The sequence below is a fragment of the Gymnoscopelus braueri genome, assembly GCF_963280865.1.
Source record: "Gymnoscopelus braueri genome assembly, chromosome: 2".
Taxonomy (NCBI): domain Eukaryota; kingdom Metazoa; phylum Chordata; class Actinopteri; order Myctophiformes; family Myctophidae; genus Gymnoscopelus; species Gymnoscopelus braueri.
Window position 1 is genome coordinate 38,559,109 of NC_137604.1, and position 26,312 is coordinate 38,585,420.

Below are 26,312 nucleotides of genomic sequence, written 5' to 3' on the forward strand. Positions count from 1 at the left end.
ACCGCAACACCAAAAATAAACTAGTTGGCAGAAAACTAATAATATAACTGTCGCATAGCAACAATTAACCGCTTTTTATTTGTTTCCCCTTTTGTTGTACAGAGCACAACATTTTAAATTGGAGAACAAGTTATACATCTGGTTCATGTTAGTTTTGGAAAAATATTTTATTTTGAAAACAAATTAACAAACGATACATGGATTTTCATTCAGTGATATGCTGAAACAATGGTTATGCCACAATGCCGTTAAGGCAATTGCATTGGACAGGAAAGTCTGAACGCAGAAGGTTGGATGATATTCTGTGGGAATTCCTTTCTTTTGTGCACTCACTGTTTTGTTTTATTGTTGATGCTCTGAAATAGACATTGCTAGTCTAGCACTAATAAATAATTCATTTTAATATTTGGATTATTACACATTAGGACAATATGAGGTAAACTACACCGCTCCTTCTCACACTGCAGGCCTAAGAGTATTAGGATGCACATTCGCATAATAAATTAACCACGTATAAAAGTGTCAAAGTGTTGTGCTGGTGAAAGGCCTGAAAGCTTATAGCAAGAGGCAGCAGGTGGCACAAAACGGTTTAGTACCTGAGACTTAATGACAGCTTACAGAGAGTACAGCAAGAGAGAGAGAGAATGGGAAGTAAGACCCAAACTCAAGAGGCTGGTTGAGAAGACCTGCAATGCAGATGAGACAGATGTGAGGAGAGCCCCATCCTGCCTGATTCCAGCACAGCTCCAGTTTACTGTAATAGGTTATACCTATGTGTATAAACATGGCCTAAAGTCCTTTGGTGCAAGAGGCAGGGCCCCTGTCAGACATACTGCTGGGGTTTCTGTGGGGTGGTGGCTGCTGCAGCTAGTGTTCTTCTCTTCTCTGTTGCAGCCAGTGCCGCTTCCTTGGCCTTCTCCGATGCGTCCTTCACTGTGTCCCTGCGCAACCGCTGGGGCGCCTCTCCTAGTTCCACAGAGCATGGTGGGGAGTGGGGTTGAACAGAGAGGAGGAGAGGAGGAGGAGGGGACTAAATTAGTCACATGTCTGGTTAGAGATGGACTATAACCTAATTCCTTGGGCTAAACAAGGAAATGCCCAACAAGGAAATGCAACAGAGAGCGTTGTAAAAAAAGATTATTATTATATTATGGTATCATGCAAAACTTCAGGCCTACAATTCAAAATGTATGTTGTTGTCGTTGTATGACTGTGGGGGGGAAATTATGTAAGTTAGGTTATTTGTTAATGAGCCAAGATATTGAGTTTAGATTTTGTCTCATTTCTGCATGGCTGGGTGGATATCACAGTATCGTGGTACAAACAAGCACAAATAGCAAATACGTCGAAGGCCACCGCGCAGTTGCGTGGCCACTCAGCATTATGCATAACAACGCAGACTTGTGTGCCTAACAGCTTGCACAGTCAGGCACCATTGCAGTTTGTCCATGTGTGTCCCGAATTTGACATTGTATACCCACGGCTTCCTGGCCGGCGTTGTGTGAAAAAAAGCCACAGGTATGGTTGTTGACAAGATCACTGTGGAACTTGTGATTATGAAATGCCATGTCTCAATGATCTCAGTTCAGTGTAAGGACACAGGCACACGCACGCACACACACACACAGAGTGCTGGATCCAGAGTGTCTAGCAGTTTTGTAATCGCACACTGATGTGTGTGTGTGTGTGTGTGTGTGTGTGTGTGTGTGTGTGTGTGTGTGTGTGTGTGTGTGTTCGTGTGTGAGACCACACAATGAACCATCCACCCTGAGTGTGTGAGAACAATACTTTAACCACTGTCTCCACACAACAACAACAAAGAGCTGCATTCCGCTGTAGTATGAGAGACACACAGAGAGAGAGATGGCGGGGGGCAGACAGAAGGGTCTAGACTCTAGAGAGAGAGCATGATGGAGAGACATGGGTGGGGAAAAAAGACAGGAGGCATAAAGAGTGACAAAATGTAGAGAGAGACAGGCAAGACAACAGAACTAGGGGTGCAAGGGTTAATCAAACTACTCTATTATTACTACATATAAAAATTATCGATAATCAATTTAAACAAACATTTAAAAAGGGATTGTAGGCGAGTTCAGAGATAAAAAAAAGAAAAAAACTATTGTCAAACACTGCACCTCCACTCCCCCCCCCCCTCCTCATCAGCAGTTCGTTTCCCCGACCACCAGGGGGTGACGCAGGGGGGACTTCTAAACGGGCCATGCCGAAAATAGGTTGCTTTATTCGGATACAATGCATGTCACTGCCCGCCCCTGCCGGTTCTCTGAATTTTTATTTGTAAATAGGCTCTTTCATGATAAATTGACCACATATATGAAGTTAAACAACTACATTCTATCCAAACGCTATCTTAAAAGTAAATTCCCTGCCTCAAAAAAGAAGTTTGAGAGCATTTTAAAACCGAAAGTAAGAAGTATAAACTGCCTACAGAGAAAACATTTTTTGTCGGCTGCACTCGGTCCCATTCGGTTTCACCCGAACACTTCACACGGGCACGGACGCGCACATGCGCGCACATGCGCGTCCATGCATTTACGTCCCGGATACCCGGATGTCAAAACATAAATTGTAGGGAAAATACGGATTTCAGAAAGAGGGCTGTGTTTCAATGCAGGAAAACACCCCAGCATCATTATATAGTGGCTGATAGAGGGGAAAAATGCAAAATATATATATATATAAATATTCTTAAAATTTAGGCTTAATGTTGCCTACAATCCCTTTAAACAAAAAGTACATCCGACTCAGACGAAAAAATTATAATAACTACCTTATGTATGTAAACCTCTAATAAAAGTAAAATATTCGAAAGAAAAAAAGAACCAAATAAACAAACAACAACTGACCCAAAAAATGGGCAAGGAAACACGTTTATCCACCAGTTAGAAGATTTAAAACTTTATTCCTTAAGACTTAAGTCCAAAGGAATTATCTTCATGGTTTGGTTCTGTTTTCTACAACTTTCTAAGTCTTAAGAGGGTCAAAATGTTCTCAGCAGTTCTCGGCAGTTGATTTGGACTTCCCTCAAACCTTGTGTGCTGTAGTGTGCTAAGGCAATGGTTGGGTTCTGGGAAACAGGCAGAGGTAGTGTCCTAGGACATATTTATCTTGGTTCAAATCAGGATATTAGAAACCAAGATTCCACTTTACAATCATTTTTCATATCCTGTCTTCTTTCTGTGTCTAATCTTTCTCTTTCTCTCTCTAGCCCTCTCTCTTCCGTGCTCTCCTTCTAACCACTTTGCAACTCTGCCTTGGCGTGAACCCTGATTGACACAGAAAGACAGACAAAATGGTAGACATGCAAAGACATACACAGAGAGAGGCATAAGCAGAGAAACAGAAAGAGATAGAAAGAGCGATAGACAGACAGACAGTGAGAAAGCTCTGAACCGTCAGACTGCACAGGGCTCTGAAGTATTCCCAGGCTCCCTGAAGCGCACGCGCACACACACACACACACACACACACACACACACACACACACACACACACACACACACACACCAACTCCTCACTATAGCCTCTTTGAGCTCCTCATGACCTCCCTCTCCCCTCCTATGTACGTTCTCCTTCCTCCTCCTCCGTCTCCGACTCTCTGCTGGAGATGCAGACGGGAAGGAGATCAGAGAGAGTGCGAGCATCCACAAGCATGAACAAACGAACGGCTTTGCGATTGCACACGCACGCACATGGGGCGTATACGCATCTGGCATGGAGGCAAACAAACACACACAGATTAACCCGAATGTACACCTTTCTCCGTCTCCTGCCCCCATGTGAGGCTGTGTTGAATGTGCATGACCCGTGTGCAAGGCACCACAAAAAGTCATTTTGACTCAAAGCCTTTAGATGTGGATTACAACAGCGGCGGTGGTCTACTCACTATCACCTGCCAGCTGTCTAGTACTGTTGAATATGTGTAGGAGGTGATTTCATTGTTTTGCATCAGCCTTGCTCCAACACCTTTCTACCAGATGACAGCAAACTCCCTGAATTAGTGGTACGGACAATCAACTGACAAATCAATTCTCAGCTGATGTGTGGAGTGGTGTGCTGCAAGATTAATCGTAGGTATTTCGTGTCTGTGCGCCCATGTGTCCGTGTCCGTGTGTGTCTGTCCCAGGCATAACTCAGGCATCGTCCAAGGGATTGACTTCAAATATGGATGGTTATAGCTCTCATCCTCACTTCTAGTGGTGCTGTTTTGTGTTTTTTGTGCTTTAAATTGCATTTGTTCTGGATGAATAAAAACAGACGGTCCAAAAAGATAAATATGCTTAATTTCTATTTCTTATTGAGTGGTGAATATAACCTCCGTTGCAAATAAAAGTTAATGATACTCACACATTCTGTTTGGCAAACGTCATCACAAATTAATACCCGTTTTATGATTTTCAAAGCTTAAAATGCAATCGCCAGTCAGAGCCACGGAGAACTAAGCACTAAATTAGCACTAAACTGGGGAGGGTTCTACAGAGTTAAGAGCACTACCGTTGCTACATGGGGTACTGTACCAGGCATGCATGCCATCATATAGCTAGACACTGGTAAAGATGGCATATATGTCCTTACTAAGATACTCACCACCAGTGTGAGTCTCACAGGCCCAGTCCTGCCATCGCAGCAACAGACAGGTTGCGGGGCAGAATCATATCATGGAAGAATGAATTGCGGTTGACTGCTGAATGTATACAGTATGCAGAGTGATATGTAGGCCTATTGTGATATCCTTAACTGTGCCAAAAGTAAAGGTTGTTCATGTTTCAGTGCATACTTTGCCAATTGTAATTCAGGTGAAATGAACAGTAAGCAAGCCAGCCAGCCATCTAGAAACCAAGTCAGCTCATCACTTTTGTCTAGACTAGACAAGGACCTTCTGAACAACATGACGGGGGAAGCATAACGGCTCTTCACATGATTAAAACCCACCAGGTTCTTGTCTGAAGTAAGTGGAACGTCGTTACACAAGGCCGTCTCTTAGAAACAAAACAGTCTAACTCAAGCCTTCTTGAATCACTGCTGCTGCATGCTACACCGAGACAGAAGAGATACAGGCAGAGAGCGATGCAATCATAGCCTGATTAATATCCATGCATTATGGAGGAGACATTTTGTTTGTATAGCAACTTGAAGGGGGCGCAGGGGGGGGCTTGATGTTGAGTGGTGATTGGCTTGGTGTGTGTATGCCATTTCACATGTTCTACTCTGATTCCCCCCCGTTCTTCACAATCAGTCCTGAAGAGCGTTGAGAGGCTTCAACTCACCCCACGGGCACCAAGCCTGGTGAAACTTGGGCCTAAAAAAGCAACCTCTCTTTCCGTGAGTTTTTATCGTTCCCCTACTCGGCCACGGTTAAAAATAACTTGTGACCGTTTCCCCTTTTCTCTCCCAACAGTACTTTCCCTCTCTCTTGTCCTCCTGATGGTGGTGCAGTCTACATACCGTGTAAGTTGGACAGTGCGTACTCCAGCCCTTTCATGGACTTTGCCTGGTTGCTCTTGAAGCGGGCCAGTCCAAACTCCTGGAGGAATAGGAAAAGAAAACTGACTTTAAAAATCACATTAATCTATAATACACCCATTAAAACCGGGAAAGCACCTTTGTCATTTTAGATTTTAACCACTGTGAAAAAATATATATAATCTTTGACTATATATATTTTTTTAAAGCAAACATTGCTAACTCAAATCTTTGCTTCTGGGGGGACCCTGGAACAAAATGTTTTGAGATGGGGGTCTGCGGCCAAATACATATACTTTTGGGGGTCCTTGACATGAAAAAGTTTGAGAACCACTGATATAGCAACAGAAGTTTTTCAGAAAACTGGGTCTCAGGTCTTAATGGGTTAATTGTATTTTAGTGTAACTAATTCTCCATGGCCTACAGCCTGAAGTTTAGTTATTTACTAGTAGAAATGGCTTCAGATTGAATTTCTAAAAAGCCTAAAGTCACTGTGTTAAGCACATAAAACCATAATATGTTTCAGAAGGCGGTATTGTGGAATCTAATCTGTTTCCAGCAGTGACCCCTCAGTAAGGCCTAGGGCGCCGTATGGAATAAGTGTCTTCCTGGTGACATCACTGAGGATAAATTCAAAAATGTAACCTTTAATTAACTTTCAAGATTTTCTTTTCTTGGTGAAATTCCCCTTTAAAGTGGCTCCACATCAAGAAGAAGAAAAAAACAACACTATGCTTTGCTTACATGGTTCTTTCTTCCTTCTCCCTAGAGGCATTCAGTCTGAAACCCTGGCATGTTCCACAACAACTAATAATAATAGACTTGACATATAATAGGCCTGTCTCCATTTCCTCTTTCCCCTCAAATCTTCCCGTTCTTTATTTTGGCGCTTGTGCATGCAGGCATCCAATCTCCCTCCCGTGCATGCTAGCGCTTGACCAACCAATCACACTGGAGGCTTGGAAATACTTTTTAGCATGCAAGGCCTCCTATAAAAGCTTCTAGTTATGTAGGTCACAAGGAGTGTGTGCATACGTGTGTGTGGAGGTGCTATACTTTTAAACTCTGGCACAAGTAAAAGTGTTTTTTTTTATCACTGGAGTTGATCTGCGTTTGCCAGAGAGCATTCTGTCCACCACCCACCACTACATTCTTGGAATAGATTTTCCAGGCAACAACTCAAAAGTGTGCTTTGCGAGATGCCGACCACTCACACGACCAACCTGCCTCTATTTAGAACGACCTGATTTTGGGGGGAAAACAAATATACAAATCCTCAGTTGAACTTTGGAAACACTGGAGAGCAGAGAGGATGCATTTCCGTCTAAAGCTCTATTCATTCATATATGTCGCTAGGTCCACCAGAAATAAGTCCATGTCATACAACTATAAATAAGCAGAGCATAATGAATGAGCTCAGATTAAACCTTTCGGGTGTATTGTAAAGAAAATAAGCTTATTAAGATGTTGTATGTTTAAGGTCATTGTAGTTAATTGGACAACATTCAGTGTGTTTGCATAATATGTTCGAGTATGTCAGTAATTCTCCACGCTGATTTCAGGAACGTAATATAAACGAGAACGCTGGTTTCCTTTTCCAGGAAAAAGAGAAATTGGGATAACATCTAGAATTCTGCTGGAGAAATCAGGATACATGACCATGTATGCCCTAATTCCAGATTCTTAAAGGGTTCTTAAGTGTGCTCCTGTGTTTGGAATACAACCCAAGTAAAGAAAGCACCTACAAATGACTCTCTCCCATCTGTCTTTGCTTCACATACGCATCCATACATGCTGTAGAATGACACAGAGACACAATTACATGTCCTTGTAGCAGGGCCAGTGCCACCAGGGGGCGTCGCCCCCTCAACCAGACCGTCCTGCCACCTCAGTCAAAATGGATGTGAATTTTTTTTCTTCTTCAAATAAAAATAATATCAATAATAAAATATACAACTCCTGTGGGTGATGATGGATTGGGTTTAGCTCCAGTGTCAGTAGCAAGGTTTTTAGTCAAGGACAGTCTGTTGCACAAATACGTAAGCTACTATTGGTTGTCTGCTGAGCTCCCTCCTCCCATTCATTATTACGTTGTTGCGTCACATAGGTTCAAAAACTCCCCCACGCAGGTGAAGACTGGAGGAAGCATCGCATGTTATTGTTGCTCATGTGTTGATAATGTAGACTAAGAGAGCAGTTTCAAAATGCATATTCGGAAATGGATGAAAAAACAGACAGAATCTGCAGCAATTGCAACCACCTGGGCTCGCAACTAGCACTGTGAGTGTGGACGATAACAACAACACAAGCACGGTCCAGTCGCTCTCTGCCACGGACCCCGGTTCCCAGTTCCCCTGTTGTCACAGTCAGCAATGAATCGCCGTGATCCACCAACAGCACCGAACGTGCCAGACGACCTAGGCAAAGACAAGCCAGTCCAGGTTTGTCTGTATTAGCATTTTGCACAAACAAAAATGTATGCGGTGTCCACACTCTTTTTGACATGACAGTCTGAGCTATTCGTCAATGTACCACCGGTACATTAGTAGGCTGCATAAATATATATGTTTTAACAGCCAGTTAATAAAAAAAACCTTCTGGTACTTTTTAATTAATAAGGCACAGCCAGCACGGGATACACGGATGCGTTTCGGCGTAAAGCGTTCCTCAGCTTGTATCAGAATAAGGAAGCGGTCAGTGTGGTGTTGTTTTTACCGGAGGGGGGGTGGGTACTGATAGTCAGACAGACCTGTTGGCTGCTGTGCGTGGTTGTAAATGGCCACCGTGACTCCACGACACTGTCAATCTCAAAGACACCTGACTTAACATTATGAGGGCAAAGAAATCAACAATTGTAAGAGCAAGAGCTCGCCCCCTTCAGTGTGTCACTTGCCCCCTCCTCTGCTCTCGGCTGCCGCCAGGCCTGCCTCGTAGGCTCAGGTCAAAAGCTTGTTGGAGGATCACATTATGTCTCCTAAAAGGCAATAATCACCTTCACCTCATTTACTCAATGTTAAATAAAGGAATGCTTAAATAAAGGTATCTAGATAGGTAACCAGCGATCACACAGAGAACACTACAGGCGCGGCTGTTTCTAAAATGCCTATAGGCATGCAGACCGGCATGCAGGGCTAAATAGAAGACATGAGCGTGTGCACAACAAGGCGATCAAACATTATAACTTAATGGATTCATGCAGACATCAAGTTCTCACTCTTGGAAAATGAGAAACTCCTGCAGTGTGGGTAAGTTCCCTGAGACCAAAGGCAGACATTCAGACCCTAATGAGATTTGGATCTCTGTACTTAAAGCTGTATTATGTAACTTTTTCTTAAGTGAATAAAATGTTATTTTGTCCAATCTGTATGGTATAATATAACTTATACAATTGCGGTGGTTGTATTTGGTCTCCCTGCTCTTCATTGAGACAGTTAGATCCTGTGACTGTATTGACAGGACCTTTGACACAATTTTTTATTTCTTCCCTAAGCAAGCAGGCAGACTCTATTAGCTCAGTAGTAAAACATTCAGCACTTGTGCAGGAGACCCAGATTCAAATCCAGGGTAGAACAGGAAAGACGAGGAAGTGTTATGTAAAACAAGGGTTCTTTTTCATCCCTATTATTATTATTAGAGCTATTGTTTCAATGTACCTGGATGGGTCTGGAGAAGCCGTAGACACTGGAGGAGATCCAGGCTTCTCGTCTGAGATGGGTGGAGGAGGGCTGCTCCTCTGACTGCTGGAATACACAGCGTTCTTCCACTGACTGGAGGAGTGAGAGATAAAAAATCAGAGAGAGGCAGACAGACAGACAGACAGACAAATGGAGGAGAGGTGGGAGAAAGGCAGTGGGTGTTACTGTGGAGTGCTACATCGCTCAACTAGTGATACGTCACTATCTTATAATGGCCTTTTTTTGTGTAACCTATTAGCCTATGAAAAAGTATTGAAGGTACACAATATTATTGTTTTCTAGTCTGTACTGAGAATTCCACTAACACATAATATACTTTGTCAAGTACTATATTGTTAAAGGGATATTTCACTTTCAAACATGTTTGGGGTCATCTTAACCTTGCTTTGTGAGCACCCTAGACATTTTTTTTTAAGTTGCTTGATTCAGTATTTAGATATTTGATATTGATTTGATCAGACACACCCCCCTCCTATACAAACCCATTGTAATAAAATAAAAATAAACATTTTCAAAAAAAGTTATTAAAAATAAATGAAAACATATTAGAAGGCCAATATCAGTCCAAGGACGAGTGTTTTCAATTAATCTAACATGGTTAAAATGTTGTTTGAAGTTTATATAGGTGTCTGATAAAATCAATATCAAATATGTAAATACTGAATCAAGCAAGATAAAAACTGTCTGGGGTGCAGACAAAAAGTAGACGTTAAAATGACTCCAAACATGTTTGAAAGTGAAATATCCCTTAAAATAACGTGGTGACATTTAAAAATGTCCTTTTTGTATATGAATCTTTACATAAGTATCTGAAAATAAGCATTTATACTGCATATTATACTGTATATTACTACTATATACTTGAACTGTCTAGAATTGAATGTGAGGATCTTTGCGCATTACTTGGTTATTTTACAGTAGGAAATAATGACAATTAAGGTGAGGAACATTGTTTTTAAAGTCATGGCATCGCCTAGCCTGATCATCAGACTGAAGCGTGAAGCTTCAAGAGAGGCAGTCCACTCAGAGAGTGGGCGGGGTCTATGGTCTGGAGCCAGGCTAGGCATCGCCAGTATGTCTATGACCATGTGGTCCTTGTGTGGTCCTCTTACAAAACAGTGACCTCAATACATAACATCTACCATCTCTCTACTCCAAATGACATAAAATGGTATAAAACTTGTGATCTCAGAATGGACTGATTTTCACAGGAGCCACTGAAGACTCTTATTTGATGCTTTTATTTCATTCAGAGTATAAATAAAATGGTAATAAATGAGCAAGTCATGTGAGAGATTTTTTGGCAGTTATGTGGTCCATTACCTGGAGCCCTTTGAGCCACCAATATTCACAATAGATGCAACCACCTCAACCTGAATAAACTGGCCCATTTCAAAATATATTTCATTCCGTTTGAAAGGGTTGGTATAAAAACCTCCTTCTGATTACTTTCTAGCCATATCTACATATATCTTTACCTATATATACATTTCTGCATGTTTGCCTAGGTTTATTCTTTCACAAGGTTATCAATTTGCAAATCTACAACGTTAAATACAGTATCTTGTAGCATATTGTAAGTCTCTTACAATAGCTGGGTTTTAAGTGTTAGTATTTTATACTTCTTAAAGATAGTGACACTCAATGCAGTACTGCAATGACAGCTAACTGATAATTCATTCATTGACTAACAGTACAAAAAATATGTTTAGCAAGTGTATCAGGATAAATGCATGTACGCTCCCGTCACAAGAGCCATTCAAGAGTGACAAAAAAGATTGTTTTATAAAAAAAATAACAACAAATATAAAATCCATTGCATTTAAAAACCAGTTGTTAAAGGGCCCTGTGAGGATTCTTTTGACTGAAAGCCGAGCGCTCACCATGAGTGTGGTGTGGTTGAGGTTCCAGGTGTAAGTGGTCATGCTCCTGTTGACTGGATCCACAATGGAGTCCTCCACGATGTAGACACAGCGGGCCATGTTGGAGGGGAACACGGCCTCAGCCCAGCGGGGCAGCCGGTTGGTCTTTGTCAGGAGGCGTCTGGAGTGGAGACGCTGGTCGGCGGTCACCTCCCGATACACCACGTCCTCCGTCAGAACATGAGTGCTAACACACACACACACACACACACACACACACACACACACACACACACACACACGATATAATAATACAGGTGTGCATGTATATTTTTTAAATTCAGAGAGAACCTTTCCACATTGATCTATTGCTTTTAATTCACTGATATAGATACATCATTAATGTCAGGCAGAAACCTTGTATCGCTTGATTTAAACATTTTACGATTTATTTGTAAAATAACGTCCTATTCCATCATACAAGAGTGTCATGCAAAAGTAGCTAAAATATCTGATCTACAAGCTCGCGTCACAATGTGTTGTGAGCTTGGAGAGAGTGGTTCATTCTGTCAAAGGGTTTTATGAATATTGAACCAATGAAAAGTATAGTGGTGACTAAATAATAGCCACACTGGATGGATTCATTGGAGCACAGGTTCTTTTTTTCTTCCATTTCCTGAAAAGTAACGGTGTTGCACATACAAGGTTTCCGCCTGACAGCGACGATATTATACGTGTGATTAGTTATTAAAACACATGCAAACAGTTCTGACTATACCTGAACGGGTTGGGGTATCTCTGCCAGAAAGCAGAGACAACATGGTCCCATGTGTTCCTGATGTCTGCGCTGTTAGTGAAATACTTGACCATTTTCCTCTCACCGATGTGTAGAGTGGTCCGATTGCTGAGTGGTGATGGATCTTTCTGTCTCTAAGCAACACAATGTACTGTCCAGTGCTGACTCCATCCAAACCTCTGGCACATACCCTACAACAGACACACCATCAAGGGGTTTAGGGGTGCAACAGTTAATCAAACATTATAACATTAAAAGAATATCAATAATTTAATAAAATAATCAATTAGTAATTGATCTCTGTTTCGGCTCATAAATGAGCTTGTAGATCTGCCATTTTCAAAAGATTTGCCTGTGTAAAATACAGCTTTTAAGTGGTTAATCAATTTGTTTATATAGAAACATATTAAAAAATATATTTAAAAGAACATGCTTCTCGACTATTTGATTGATCAAAAACGTAATCGATAGAATAATTGCTAAAGAAAATAATCGAAAGTTTCAGTCCTGAAGTGCTTCATCAAATTCATCAACCATTGATTGACTTACAGTAGGCTATATATTGGATAGGTAGGTACTGTACCAACATTATAACACTAGTTTGTTGCAGTTTGTATCTGCCTGTGTGATGGTCTGTGACCCCAAGTAAACCCTTCTTTGGAGTTTGGAATGATGATAAGGCATTGAATTATACAGCTACAGTTGTACACAGACAGACTGTACATCAGTCCATGGAAGCAGCTTTAGAGTATGTGAGGTAAGTGTAGGCAAATATGACCAACAACTCAACCAACTTTGAATACATCCAGTGACACTATGATATAATACAGTATGGTCACCTTGACCCACAGCTTAATGTTCCTCTGGTGTCCTCGCATCATGTCGTCTTAAGTGCTTAGGTTAGATATCTAGATAACTTCTAAATCGTCCGTTTATAAACACTGCAGGTTGAATAGTTATTCGCTATTGATTCAACGACACTTATTTCATTCGTGATCTTGTGATCGTGTTATTTAATGCCCGCTAAACTTCCTCGACAGAACAGGGTCTTCTTACTGTACAAAAAGCTGTGCTAAAGAGTAAAGACTGTCACAGAGACAATGCACTGAATCCTACTGATCTGAAGAACACAGAGTTGTAGTAGGAAGAATATCTTACCTGGATTTCTACGGAAACATTTAAGAAGTAGCATTAAACATTTAGCTAATTGTATCCGTTACGTTAGTTACATGTGACTGTTGTGACACTGACAGGACGTCACAGGAGACGGAAATGTCGTCATGAATATAAACCACGCCTATCTATTAAAGTTATATAGGGTGCGTTCGGAAATACAGCACTGAGCGCACTGGCCAATACAAACTAATAGGCGAGTGCGCTCCGGTGCGCAATTTCCGAACGCACCCATAATGATAATAGTAGTGGGGCGAGTCTTCCAGTTACCTGATAATAATTTGCCATTCCAGCAGTAATCTTCTGGATGCTGCTTTAAAGCTAATTTTACAGAAAATTTACCATTATTCTGCGTCCGGTTTGGTTGGTTTATTCCTCCATCTAGTGGATTAAAGTTGGCATAAATGTATAAAAGATGAAAACTGGGTGAAACCGTTCCTATATTAATGCACATTATGACTAAATCCTTATTGCAAAAAACTATTTATATATATATATAATTTTGGTTGTGAATAATCAAATAAATAGTTAAAAAATTTACCTAAACTACGATGTTTTGTTAGAGAACCACTGTAATAATTAACCACAACGGTGTCTGTGTGATTGAGTGCCATTCAGTCCAGTAGATGTCGCTCTATTATTCTCAAGATCTCTCTGTCACACTCACACACACTTCCGCTAAGCTCTTCTTCGTGGTTGTATTTGTGGAAGTGTGTCCTCCATGGTGTCATTGTAGGTGTTGAGGTTGAAGAATACTAAAGCGAGAGATAAACAACAACAATATACCATCATGACGGGGTACACGGCAGACGAGAAGCTCCGCATGGAGCAGCTCACCAAGCTGAGGAGACAGTGGCTGAAGGACCAGGAGCTCAGTGCTCGGGAGCCCGTCCTCCCTGTTAAGACTGGGGGAGCCGTCGAGAGGTTCTGGGCTAACTTTCTGACACCCAAGTCTATGTGGAGGCTTTATGTGAGTATATGTAGTACATCATAATAATATGCGACTATATGTACATAATGATAATAATCTATATATAATACTGTATGTCTATAGACATACAATATTATATATAGCTAGCTATAGCTAGCTACATTGTAATACACTCTGGTAGCAATGCGACCAAGTGATGTTTGGAAACAACATTACAATTCTCCTGCCCCAGCACTCACTGGCCTAAACATTGTGGGCATCTCAACGATGGGCAGCTCAAAGAATAAATGTAAGCTTTGGAAAATGGTCAGAAATAATAATGTATACATGATTTGAACAACTTAAATTGTACCCTTCAACTTCTTGCTTGTGTATGCCATAGGTTTATGCCCAAAATGACAGGCTAAGCCTTGAATCAGGACGGTCATCAGTCATAATCATATAACAGTCTTGTATCAAGGCTAAGGCTATACACAGGTTTTGTAGCAATGTAGAAAATGTGGCGTTAAATTTCATTAAAAGTCCCTGTATGTATTTGACCCCCATTTATGGAATTCATGTCAATTAAATATTAAAGAAAAGCTGCTCGGAGGTATCAGGGGTCCACTGTACCGGTTATGTACTGTTACTGCTACTCTTATTTAATGTTGGACAATATTGTGTATGTCTTATATGGTTGTTTAACGTGACCATGCACTGATACTACTAACAAGACAATTCTGTAAAATGTCAAGAATCGAGAGGGATTTATTTGTCACTTACTCATACAGGTACAAGCAGTGAAATGGTGGTGGGACATGTTCCACAGAGACTGTGCTAACACAACAATATAGCAAGATAATAATAGTAATAGTAATAATACTGGAAGTAATGAAGTAAAAAAAAAAAAAGTATAAGATAGAAATAAAGGTAACGTACAGGTAGGATAGACCTCTTAAGGCAGGTATAATATCTTTAGCAGCAGTGTCAAATGTGAAATAACCAGAAGGCACACATATACAGTATATACATCAAAATCAATTATCTATTCCACGTGTTTATGTACATTGTGCAAGTAACATCTTAGCAGCAGCTCAGGATTCTTAGTTCTTACAGTTGTTTTATTTTGTTTTTGACCATTTGTAACCCCTGAGAATGAACCTGTTCTCCCATGATGTGGGAAGCCTAACATCTACTGCTAAGGCAATAGGGAATCCCCCTTGGCCAGGGGAGATCATCATAATCTTTTGGTCTTCAGGCTGAGCTACTCTGCTATAGTACATTCACCCACCTTTGGCCTCCCCACACACCGGGAATAGATAACTAATTTCGATCCAGGTCACGGCACCAATTTGACAACCGAGATTCAACCCGGGTCTCCTGTGTGGGAAGCCAAACCTCTACCGCTAGGGCAAGAGGGAATCCCTCCTTGACCAGGGCAGATATTAGGCGTTGCACTTCAGGTTAAGCTTATTCTGACTGTTACACATACACTCATTCAGTTGCAGGGGAAAAAAAACTCTTTGTGAGCTGTGAGACTCCATCCATTTCGCACGATCACAAACAGTCTGTTAACTGTATGTCCTTCATAATTATTTTTGCCGTACTCCTGCTGCCATATGCATCCTGCAGAGACAGGAGATCGCCCCTCTCAGGATGCTCTGGTTTGTAGCAGAGTAGAAAGATTTGCCGTTGCCGTTTTTGCCACAGTCTCTGCATACATTCTCCAAGTCAGAGGAACTTGAAGTCCACCCTCTCCTGTTGATTAGGAGGGGCATGTAAGACATCTGCCTCTGCTTACAGAGGTCCGTGCTAATCTCCATGGTCGTTCAGGAAGAGGCTATTTTCCTGGCACTACTGCCAATGTCTCTTGGGTTGTTCAACATGACCATACTTTACATGTCTTATAAGTTGTTTAACATGATCATACCATACATGAGTCATGGGTTTGTTTAACCACATGAACCCTGGAAACCCTATTCTGAGCATTTCATAGGTTAATATTTGGCAATAATGGATAAACATTTGGCAAACATTTGGTGAACAACATAGCAAATCTACATGGTAAACGTATTGGGTTGCGTTGTGTTGAGCTTGTATTGGCTATTTTCTCTATTTGACTTAAGTGGTATATTACCTATGTTAACGTCAAGGGCAGGGCAGTGTACATTTTCAGTTTAAGTTATGGCTATAGGTAGTTGAATGGCTAGATAGCCCACCTTGGAAGCCAAAGGTCCCAGGTTCAATTCCAGGCCTCAGCAATGTGTCCCTGAGCAAGACAGTTAACCCCTAATTGCTCACTGAGGCGCTGCCCCTATTACGCCCACTGTTACTGACGATGGGTTAAATGATTCCTAATTTCGCTGTGTATGCAAATATACAGTCACAAATACCACAAAGGCATATATAAAATAAATAAATAAATTAAATTATGACTATTTGACAACTAATCACAAGAATCAAAATAATATGTTGACATATCATGAACATTTAAGAGTTTGCCTGAAATATTCAACTTAATTGTTGAATATCATATCGATATGGATATGATATGATGAAATTGCTTCCGCATTAATGTTACTTTACTCTCTTATTTGTCTTATTTGTCTACTGATAACATGTTTGGTTTCTCTTTTCAGACCTACAAGGCATACACAGGTGGAGTGTTCGCATTGACACGTCTTTTGATACCTGCATGGGTTGTTCACTACTACGTGAAATACCATGTTGCTGTAAGTGAACATAAACGGTTGACATTCAGAAAATAAGTACAGGAAAACACAACATTTTAGCTATAGCATGATATTACGCTAATCAATATACCAGATGATATCAAGTCTCATGTCTTAACACATTGGGTGCCAAAACCGTATATATACGGTTTTGCGCATACTAACGTTGAGTGCCAAAACCGTATATATACGTTTTTTTCCTTCACAGCAACAGGAAATATCACTCCTACAAGATTTAGACTCCAATCCACCTCCTGGTTAACTTATGACTTCAAAAACCTGTATCTCGGCTCCTGTGCACTTTTTTTTTTTACAATGTTAATTTAACTATTTTCAACTGGCTGCAACTATGGAATGGATTTCCGAATGTTTTAAATTTTTCCCCCCGATTGTACGAGACCTGTATGTGTGTAATGAGGGGATCACCGTGAGGACGGTGATCACTGAAAATATTTTGTGACTACTTGAAAAAGGTTCAAAATGTTTAAAAAGTCCTGGCACTCAAAGTATAATATTTTAATAAACCTCTGGCACCCAATGTGTTAATAAGATATATAAGATATATTGATATATCACCCAGCTCTACTCTAACCCATTTAGACCTGAGGCCGATTCTAAAAACGCCTTCTAAATCCTGACCTAAGTTTTCTGAAAAACAGATTTTAATTCAAACATTTAAAAAATAAATATGTTTCTATATATAGCAACAGCTAATGTTACACAAAGGTGTTCCCGGATTGAAAGGTATAACAACGTATAGGTGTTCCAGGTCTAACTGGGAAAAAGTAGCTATGGATATGGTGCATATTGCATACTGTCAGTAAATGTAGTGTGTTGCAGAACAGGATGTTGGAGAGATTCTTATGAGCTCAGATTAGTATTATTTTGTATTCTTTATTTTGTGTTGTTTTGTATGTTGCAACTAACAATAACTGTTGTCTCTTACAGAAAAGGCCCTACGGTATTGTGGATCTCAAACCCAAACTTTTCCCTGTAAGTACACCATTTTTGAAAATATGTCCTTTTTAGTTTTAAAATCAGGATAGTGCTGCATAATTGATTTGATTTTACTTTATGTTTTGCGAGTTCCATTTGAAATCCACCGATTACATCCAAGTGCAAATTTAGGGTTACAGGTGGCGCTAGATGAAAGGGCACAAGGTTATTCAAATCAATAGGGCTCATTGTCCAGGGAGCATGACTGAGCTCAGCACTTTTTAATGGCAGTCCACCAGGGCAGAGCAAAGACATTTAGAAGGCCAGGGCAATGGGCAAACAGCGGAACCCCATCCAAAGTAAAACGGTCTACTCTGCTGCCAAAAGAAAAATCTATTTTCTCCTTAGTTGCATAAGTTAATTGTCCATGGCCAGTAGGCTACACAGTTGGAAAGTGCTTTTACTCTTACACAATTAATACATCAATCAGCTTTGTTACTATCAATTCAATGCAAAAGGAAGGAAGTAATATGTATGCATGATCCATCTAACACTTAACATTACTTTTAACTTTTAAGATATGTCCTTGTCATGCTGGTGACATACCGTAGATGCTGGGTAGGTTAGTTAGTGTACTTTCTGACAAGGTGAAAAGGTGAGGAGGAAACATTGTATAAAATTTCTCAGAGATCTGTCCAAGCAACAACAACACAGACTTGGCGCACAGCAATGGCTATTTTAGATTACTAACATGACAGTTAGCTAGCTTAATTATTTGTGTGTGTACGATGCTCATGTCATATATTTGGACAAACTGGCTATATGCAGAGGGGAAGAGGGGATTACTTGCTTTTCTTTTTAATCCAAGGGTGTTTCCGTGATTAAACTTATTTGACAAAATACACATTTTCAAATTTCCATCCAAAAAGTGTCCTCTGGAAGTATGTAGCATGGCAATCCTTCCAATAGATGTTGAGATATCTGTGTGCAAGTGGAACATTTTCACCTTATGGTGGAGGAAAGGCCACAGGGTCACCAAATTCAGTAGGGTTCACTTCATCCTCTTTTGAACATGAGCAAATGTCATGGCAATCAAGCCTGTAGTTTTTGTGGTATCTTTATTGGGAGTAAAGTGGTGGACACCTGGACGGATGGGTGGACTGACCGATCAACAGCCATCCAAAAATTAAAACAGAAAAATAAAGGTGAAAGAGGGGAACATGTTTAACCATTTAATTCTTCTTCTTTGTGGTCAGGGTGACACCATTTTGGAGACGGGTGAAGTTGTTCCAGATCTCCCCGAGAGCCATGGCCACCACTGATGACATCAAATATATATTTCATAATGTCTCTCTTGTAAAAACTGTGTATATGTCATTAAAATATGTACAAAATGCCCTGTGTCAGCTGTTGCCCTTTTTCTTTCTTTCTTTTTTTCCTTTTTTTAATGATAGTGAATCATATAGCTTGCTTGGGCAAATACAGTATTGAAGATTATTTCTCAAGATTTATATTGTCATGTAGGATTTGTAAGGGCTCACGCATTGTGGTTTTTATATATTATAACGCATACAACCCAAACCCAGTAGGCTCTTCACTTTGTTTTTGGAAACTAAAGAAAAATAAGAAACCGGCACACTCATGTAATTTAATGACAACATTTCGAGCCAAGGCTCTTCATCGGGTCAAACTCCTTTTTTGTCATTAAATTACATTGGAGCAGATGAGTGTGCACTGTGCAGGTTTATTCTTTTTCTTCATGATACTTTCCAACCTAGCACCCCAACCAAGTGATGTGCCTATTCTATTAGATCTTGTATGGATCTAATGGATGGAGGGTCAGTGGCACCGTGGCTTGCTCCACACCCAACGGCTGATTTTTATGAATAAAGAGTTGTAATATGGGAGAAAGTGATGAGAAATTGCAGAAATGTTGGGATGGAGAAAGGTAGCTAGTGTCTATACCAAATTGTAAGGCAAGTACATGAGAGCATAATAGCCTACTAAATAAAATCTTACACCCTACTGGTATATGTGATCAATCCCAGTAAGAAAAGACTGTGGAAGCTATTAACTGTAGTAGTACCAAAGGTAAAGGGAGAGCATGAATGATGCAGCTTCTGAGAAAATTGAGAGTTGAAGAGGTATTTTAAAAAGCTGCAGAGGACATCAAAGCCTATAAACTTTTGATTAATAAAAGCTCCGGAGCCCCAGAAATGAAATAGTGTTTATTTTACTCATGGGAATGTCAATGTCATTTTAAGTTGTGCCACTGCCAGACACAACTTAGTATGTGGGAATAGAAAGTGATTTATGAGATAATGTGCATATATTAAGTATTGTTACTAGTGTTGATGTGTATTGTATATTATTGTATGTCTTTAAATGTCTCGATAAATTAAATACACAGGATCACAATGGAAACATTGTGATATCCTTTTAGCATCCTTTTAGATTGTATAATCGTACCACTCCACTGTACTATTTCCAAACTGTTATATTAATAAAGCATTGAATCAATCAATCAAAAATAATTGAAATGCTCACTGCACAGAGCCAAACAGAAGGTGGCGGTAATGCAACGAGTATTGCCTAAGAAGAAAGAAAAGAAGAAGACCACAGAACAGCGTTGCCATGTCCACTTATTATAAGCGACTGGGCTTGTTTTTCTGTAAAGTTGCTTGTAAAAAATGGTGATTGCGGTTTTGTGGGCTTGTTTCTAGTGTAATTGCTTATTTGGGCTTGTTTCCTAATGTTGTTTAAACCAGTGGTTCTCAAACATTTCCACGTCAAGGACCCCCAAATTAATATGTATTTGTCTGCGGACCAGACGGACCTCCATCTGAAAATATTTATGCCAGGGACCTCCATACAAGATTTGTGTTGTTAAAATGTTTTAAAAATATTCAAATTTGTTCAACTTTTCTTCAAGATTATTTTTGAAAATAGCCTATGTATTATGTTTACGTGTCTATGTGATATTATAACTCTATGTTCATAGACCTGGTTGCTTGTTTCTCTCGCAATTCCTGGCAACGCTGCCACAGAAGTGTACAGTTCAGTCACAGCGCCCCCAGTGGTGTTCTTGTGTACAACAAACGCTGGACGCCCTCTGTCCCAAACAAATATCACACAACAAGTTAAGTTACACAACTACTATACACAAGGATCATAAAAGTTGGTTCCCAGAAAACGACGTTCGTGTAAAAATGACGAAGATATCTCAGGAAAGGAAGGATTTAAAAGCTGCCATTCGCAGAGGTGTTTAAAGGAATTCAGAGGTAAGGTTGTCGAACTTTATACCCTGAACCTGTTAGCTAACGTCAACCATAGACAGACAGAGGCCTCCGGATATAAACTCCTGGTTAATGTAACTGCTAGAGACTAAATCTATCTAGTTTGAATTGATGAACTCTGTGTTAAATAAAGGCCATGACGATGGATCCACTGTTTGCTAGTAGCTATGGGAGAGAGAAACGAAAGAACACATGGAATCCCTGCGATCGAACTATTAGCTACATTAGCTAAAGGAACATATCGATACTGTCCAAGAGGAAGGGCTCCGTTTAAACTATTTCAAACAAACAAATAACGACGTTTGAAGTAACGTTCAGTTTCGTTCAGTGATAAATGTAGTGAAGAATATCTAAAACAGCAATTATCTGCCTATACTTCTCTGGCTCAGACTAGCTGCTGGCTAGCTTAGCTAGCTTTATGGCTCGGGCTACCTATGTGGTAAACAATAGCTAACTACCATCTTACTCACAATCACATATCGTATGTAGCAAAACTTTTTATGACTCAGTCGATTTATTTACGTTTTTCTTCCACGCTTTAACTTTAACGTTGTCTTGGTATTTTATGCTGCTGACGATTGGCTTGATTTCATGAAAAACATTCCTAACGTTAGTTACTAAACATAGAACCAAAGCCCCATAGAGACTGTTCCAGACAGTGCTATTTCACTTAAGTAAGATATAGTATGTTAGTAGTATCATGTTATGCACATAACTTTTGCAATGTATGCATGGTAAACCGATTAGAAATCCATTCACTTAATGAAAACAAGACCAGGAGACCTGGTTCTGCCAGACCCCGAATAAATTCCCTTTTATGCCCATGTATGGACGAAAGGGGGACAAAGCCTCATGTAGGCCGACCCTCTGGGTCTGGCAAAAAAAAATAATATATATATAGCTACTTTGGGGATTTTCTTGTGAAATACTTCTAATATCAAATAATAATATGCAGTAGTACTGTTCAGTCAGTCATCCCACTTTCAGATGCAAATATCAACATTTAAAAGTTTGTTAAAATAGCACAAATTACAAAGAGAAAAAGACAAGGTTATGAATTAACGTAAAATATAACAACATTATAGGCCTATGTGTTCGAATTTTTGGAATATTAGAGAATATGAAAGACTAGAGGTTGGGGCCACTATGTGGACCTCACTCCTACGTCTTACTGCCGATCAACCATATTACGCTCTTATGGAGATCCCTGATGTCATCACTATATGCAGGAGATCCCTGATGTCATCACTATATGCACATATGGGCATGTCCATATGGAGATCTTTGTATCTATCAGTCCTTGTCCCTTTTAAGCCCATATATGGAGATTCCTGATGTCATCTCTATATAACCGATATGCCCATGTATATATGGGCATATCGGTTATATATGGAGCTGACTGATTTGTTTGGACCTGATGCCATGATGACACATTGAGGTTAGACAACACACACTATATTTGGGCATAGCTGCATTGGGAACTCATATGTTTATGGAGTCATGTTGACATCAGTGTGACGTCAGAGGTCCGCCCGCCAGCCGGGCAGTCCTCCCTTAAGCCAATTTTAATATAAGGAAGATATGGTTTTTACGATCTTTCTTTTTCAAACTGCCCAGTGTTTTTTTTTTGTTTAAACCTAATCCATCTTTTTTTCTTTGTCATTTCAGATAATGGCAACGACCAGGCTTTCCGTGCGGCGGTCTCGGAAGAGTGCCCGGAGCAAAACGTCTGAGTCATTGTCCTCAGAACCTTCTCCAGACTCCAAGTGCCCCATCTGTCTAGATGTCTTCCACAATATGTCTTACCTGGACCTCTGTCTGCACAAGTTCTGCTTCCGCTGCATCCACGAGTGGTCCAAGAACAAAGCAGAGTGTCCACTATGCAAACAGCCTTTCAACTCCATCTACCATAGCATCAAGTCGGAGAAAGACTTTAAGAAATATGACCTGCGAGCAGCAGAGAATGGCTCCTTTGGGTCTTTTGGGTCTTTTGGCGGTGGTGCACGCTTCAGATACCGGACCACACTGACTGGTGTGCGTCGGCAGCAGGCCCAGAGGAGAACATCCCCCCCTCCAGATAACGGAGTCATGTTTGAGAGTTTATCTGTTGCAAATCCACTGCAGCTTCAGGAGCGCACCCTTAGGCACATGATGGCAAGGCTGGCGGCCAGGAGAAAAGCTGCCAGTGAGGGCAGGGAAGTGCGCCAGCTCAGAGAGGAGGAGATGGTGACATTCAGGAGGGAGTTGTACCGGCGTGGGGTGAGGGTTCGGAGTGTGCGGGATGGGGGCCGCTCCAGAGACACCTCGGCTGAGTTCTACCAAAGGAATCCTGCCTGCCTGCACAGACTTATACCCTGGTTGAAGAGAGAGCTTATGGTTTTGTATGGCGCCCATGGCTCACTGGTGAATATCGTTCAACACATTATCATGTCACGCATCACTCGCCATGACATGGAGGATGGTGCTATCCAGGATGAGCTCAGCCCCTTCCTCCAGGGCCGCACGGAGCACTTCTTGCACGAGTTCATTAGCTTCGCCAAGTCACCCTTCAACATGGAGGCCTACGACCAGCATGCCGCTTACGACCTTCCCGCACCCTCTTCCAATGACGTCACCAGCTCCAACTCATCAGTGATTGCCATCTCAGAGGACGAGCAAGACTCGCCTGTGGAGCTGGACCCTCCGGGAGACTCCATATACAGCAGCGGTGGAGCTTTGAGCGAGTCAGCCTGGGATGATGAGACTCCTGGGCCATCGTACTCCACCATGGTGTGTCTGGATTCAAGCAGGTCTCAGCCGCTCTCTATCCGGGACTCGGATTCAGACAGCAGCACAGAGGAAGAGGGAGGGCAGGGCGAGACAATGCAGGAGTGCAGGGCTCCTACAAAACAGGAGAGTCCTCACCATCCAATCTATTCATCTCCCCTGGGGAAAGGGCTTAAAAATGGAGGTTTATCTTCTGATGATGATGATGATGACAGTGACTGTGTCATTGTGGGGTTTGTCAAGCCAGTGAGAGAGAGAACGCCAGAGTTGGTTCGACTCTCCTCTAACTCCTCTGAAGAGGAATCGCCATCTCACCAAACGACTGAAGAAGTGCCTATGCTTCCTCAACACATCCGCTTCGTGAGTGTCAGTCCTCCAGATTCACAGTGTGGGGAACAGCGCTCCAGGCGGTCAGATAGTACAGAACAAGAGCACAATCAAATTGGGTCAAGAGGAAGATGCAGTAACCCCACTGTGATTCGACACAAGTTATCCAATGAACCGTCAGAGAGGAGAAGCAGTAGACCATCAGAGAGGAGAAGCAGAGACCGCCACAGCAGAGACCGCCACGACAGGAACGGCAGAGGAACTCGTTACTCTAGATCTAGAGAAAGGCAGAGGACAAGAAGCAGAGACCGGAGGAGGGCGTCTAAGAGTAGAGACTTGAGTCGCAGCAGAGGGAGGAGGCATTCTCCTTCCAGAAGCAGAGACCGCCTCTCACACTCAAAACGGGATAGTAGGGATAGAAAGATGGATGGTGATCACAATTGTGGGACACTCAACACTGAGAGGAGGTCCTACTATTCCAAGTGCCACAGCAGGAGCTCCAACCGGCGGTCTTATTCTCGTTCCAGGAGCCGCAGTCAGGGTCAGGAATCTTCCTCTCGGGATAAGCATTCCCGACATCCCCGTTCTGGAAGCCAGTCGCCTTCTGCAAAAAGGAAGTCCCGCCATGACAAGCCTGGGGGAAAGAGGAAGTACAAAACAAGACACCTGGAGGAGCCCACCAAAGAATTGCTTCCTGAGCCAGATTCTTCTACCGCCTCATGTACGAAAGAGAAGAAGAGCAAAAGCAGACATCGTAAAAAATCCAAGGAGAAGTCCAGGAAAAAGAGTAGAAGTCTCAGTGTGGAGATAGTCTATGATGGAAGCTCATCTGAAAAAACAACGAGGCATCATAAGAAAAAGAAGAAACACAAGAAGAAGAGCAAAAGACACAAGAGTAAGGAGCGAACAGGGAAACACTCGTCCACTGTCATCACTATTGACAGTGACAGCGATCATCCTGCCAATGACTGTAGTATCACCCAGGCCAGCAGTGATAACAAGGACAACCGTCTCAACCCTGCAGACTCAACAGTTCTAGAGTCTATGACAGGCGAAATGGAAAGGCCGACTTTGACAGTGGGGGTGAACACCGTTACAAAACAAGAGTCATCCCAAGCTGTCGGTGCCTCTGGTGAACTGCTCAAACAAAGTTGTGTTCCACATGTTGAGGGTGAAACTGTGGAAGATTGAATTTAACGCTGCCATTCATTTAAATGCATTATTTCTTTACACTCATTTCCATTGAACATATTACAAAGATGTGGCCAAAATACATTTGCATGGGCTGTTCGGTTTTCTTACACCGTCATGACTATTTTGTATTTTCTACACCCAGTTAACCTCCATGTTAAATGGTGCTGTTTTAACTAGAGAATTGCCACTCAGTTGGAACAAAGGTGAAACTGTCTCTACACCAGATCTTATTTTTTTTTTGTATCAACAGTAATTTTGGGGAAAACATTGAAAAACACTTAAAATATAATATACATATATTTTCCCATGGCACTCTCAGGGATGACAGTATGATGGTTTTCTTTTCTTTCTTTTTTTGTGCCAGCACAGATCAACCTAGATGTGTTGAATGCCATTCTATATGTGAGAGAAAGTTCTGTTCAAACTCTAGAGAACTAGTGCTGCTTGATGGACTGCATACATTCTGAAATCATCAGTGAAGCCCAATGATTCTAAGAAGCTCCTAATCTAGGTGTGTGGGGCATGTATGTGCTGACAGTAAAAGCAAGCAACCTTGCCATCAAACTCACACATTTCTCTTTAGAATTTGGTATGACGTTCCCTCCCTTAAGAAGAACGACACATCAGGGATGCATTAAGCCACATTCTTGAGACCAAACAGGTTCTAGCTGCTGCTCATGGTTATTAATCACTGTTTTATTTACAACTGATTGCATTTGGAGTTGGAAATGCTACTTTTGTGATTACGGTAGCTGTATTTAAGTAATAAATGGTCAACTTTCTGCAGTTAACTTCCAGTTCTTTTAATAATTAGTTTTATATTCCTGCTGATTGTAGAGGCAGAAGTGGATAAATCCTGGTATTGTCTGTCTTCATATTAATGTTTCTCAGCTCAGGTTTAGATCTGTATCATTTAAATGCAAGTTCAGTTAGATTGAAAAATGATACTTGCTCACATAGGTAAATAAATATAGAGCAGTTGGTGCAGAAATATCAACATATCACTGATGGTGCTATGCAGTATATCATGGTAATATATACTTGAGTCAACATACATTCATTATAGATCAGTAAGGAGTATTATGTAAACTATGGCTAAAAGAAGCTGTTCTCTAAAGTCGGTGAATCAAACCATTGACATTTC

At 41.1% G+C, this 26,312-nt stretch overlaps 3 protein-coding genes across 4 annotated transcripts in view; 2 read left to right on the plus strand and 1 right to left on the minus strand.

The window, feature by feature from the left end:
* Window positions 1-148: 148 nt before the first annotated feature.
* On the minus strand, window positions 149-13,075 carry LOC308100901 (PRELI domain-containing protein 1, mitochondrial-like). 2 transcript variants are annotated; one of them, XM_080450079.1, is made up of 7 exons: window positions 12,993-13,075; window positions 11,817-12,025; window positions 11,060-11,285; window positions 9,135-9,248; window positions 5,464-5,542; window positions 3,537-3,616; window positions 149-966 (listed from the first exon to the last, which is right to left on the minus strand). In XM_080450079.1, exons 2-7 carry the CDS (start codon window positions 11,906-11,908, stop codon window positions 931-933), a joined length of 627 nt encoding a protein of 208 aa, XP_080306205.1. In that variant the 5' UTR covers window positions 11,909-12,025; window positions 12,993-13,075; the 3' UTR covers window positions 149-930. The 2 variants fall into 2 exon arrangements, with proteins under 2 accessions (XP_080306205.1, XP_080306204.1); XM_080450078.1 differs by lacking the exon at window positions 3,537-3,616.
* Window positions 13,076-13,686: 611 nt separating this feature from the next.
* Window positions 13,687-18,981, plus strand: ndufb6 (NADH:ubiquinone oxidoreductase subunit B). The gene is made up of 4 exons (XM_080452526.1): window positions 13,687-13,977; window positions 16,557-16,649; window positions 17,598-17,642; window positions 18,842-18,981. Exons 1-4 carry the CDS (start codon window positions 13,798-13,800, stop codon window positions 18,905-18,907), a joined length of 384 nt encoding a protein of 127 aa, XP_080308652.1. The 5' UTR covers window positions 13,687-13,797; the 3' UTR covers window positions 18,908-18,981.
* A 1,706-nt stretch (window positions 18,982-20,687) lies between these two features.
* Window positions 20,688-26,312, plus strand: part of LOC308095555 (uncharacterized protein) — a 31,632-nt gene continuing 26,007 nt past the window's right edge. Inside the window, exons 1-2 of the mRNA XM_080442610.1 lie at window positions 20,688-20,866; window positions 22,550-25,162. Of these exons, the coding sequence (XP_080298736.1) occupies window positions 22,553-25,162 (2,610 nt within the window). The 5' untranslated portion in view covers window positions 20,688-20,866; window positions 22,550-22,552. The remainder of the gene's footprint in view (window positions 20,867-22,549; window positions 25,163-26,312) is intronic.

Excerpts from the sequence above, each read along its gene's own strand:
- LOC308100901 (XM_080450078.1), bottom strand. The coding sequence starts at position 11,908 with ATGGTCAAGTATTTCACTAACAGCGCAGACATCAGGAACACATGGGAC. Across the intron at positions 11,286-11,816 it reads AGATACCCCAACCCGTTCAG|CACTCATGTTCTGACGGAGG; the intron begins GTATAGTCAGAA and ends TGTGTGTGTTAG. Across the intron at positions 9,249-11,059 it reads TCAACCACACCACACTCATG|TCAGTGGAAGAACGCTGTGT; the intron begins GTGAGCGCTCGG and ends TCACTCCTCCAG.
- ndufb6 (XM_080452526.1), top strand. The coding sequence starts at position 13,798 with ATGACGGGGTACACGGCAGACGAGAAGCTCCGCATGGAGCAGCTCACC. Across the intron at positions 13,978-16,556 it reads AGTCTATGTGGAGGCTTTAT|ACCTACAAGGCATACACAGG; the intron begins GTGAGTATATGT and ends TTCTCTTTTCAG. Across the intron at positions 17,643-18,841 it reads TCAAACCCAAACTTTTCCCT|GGTGACACCATTTTGGAGAC; the intron begins GTAAGTACACCA and ends CTTTGTGGTCAG.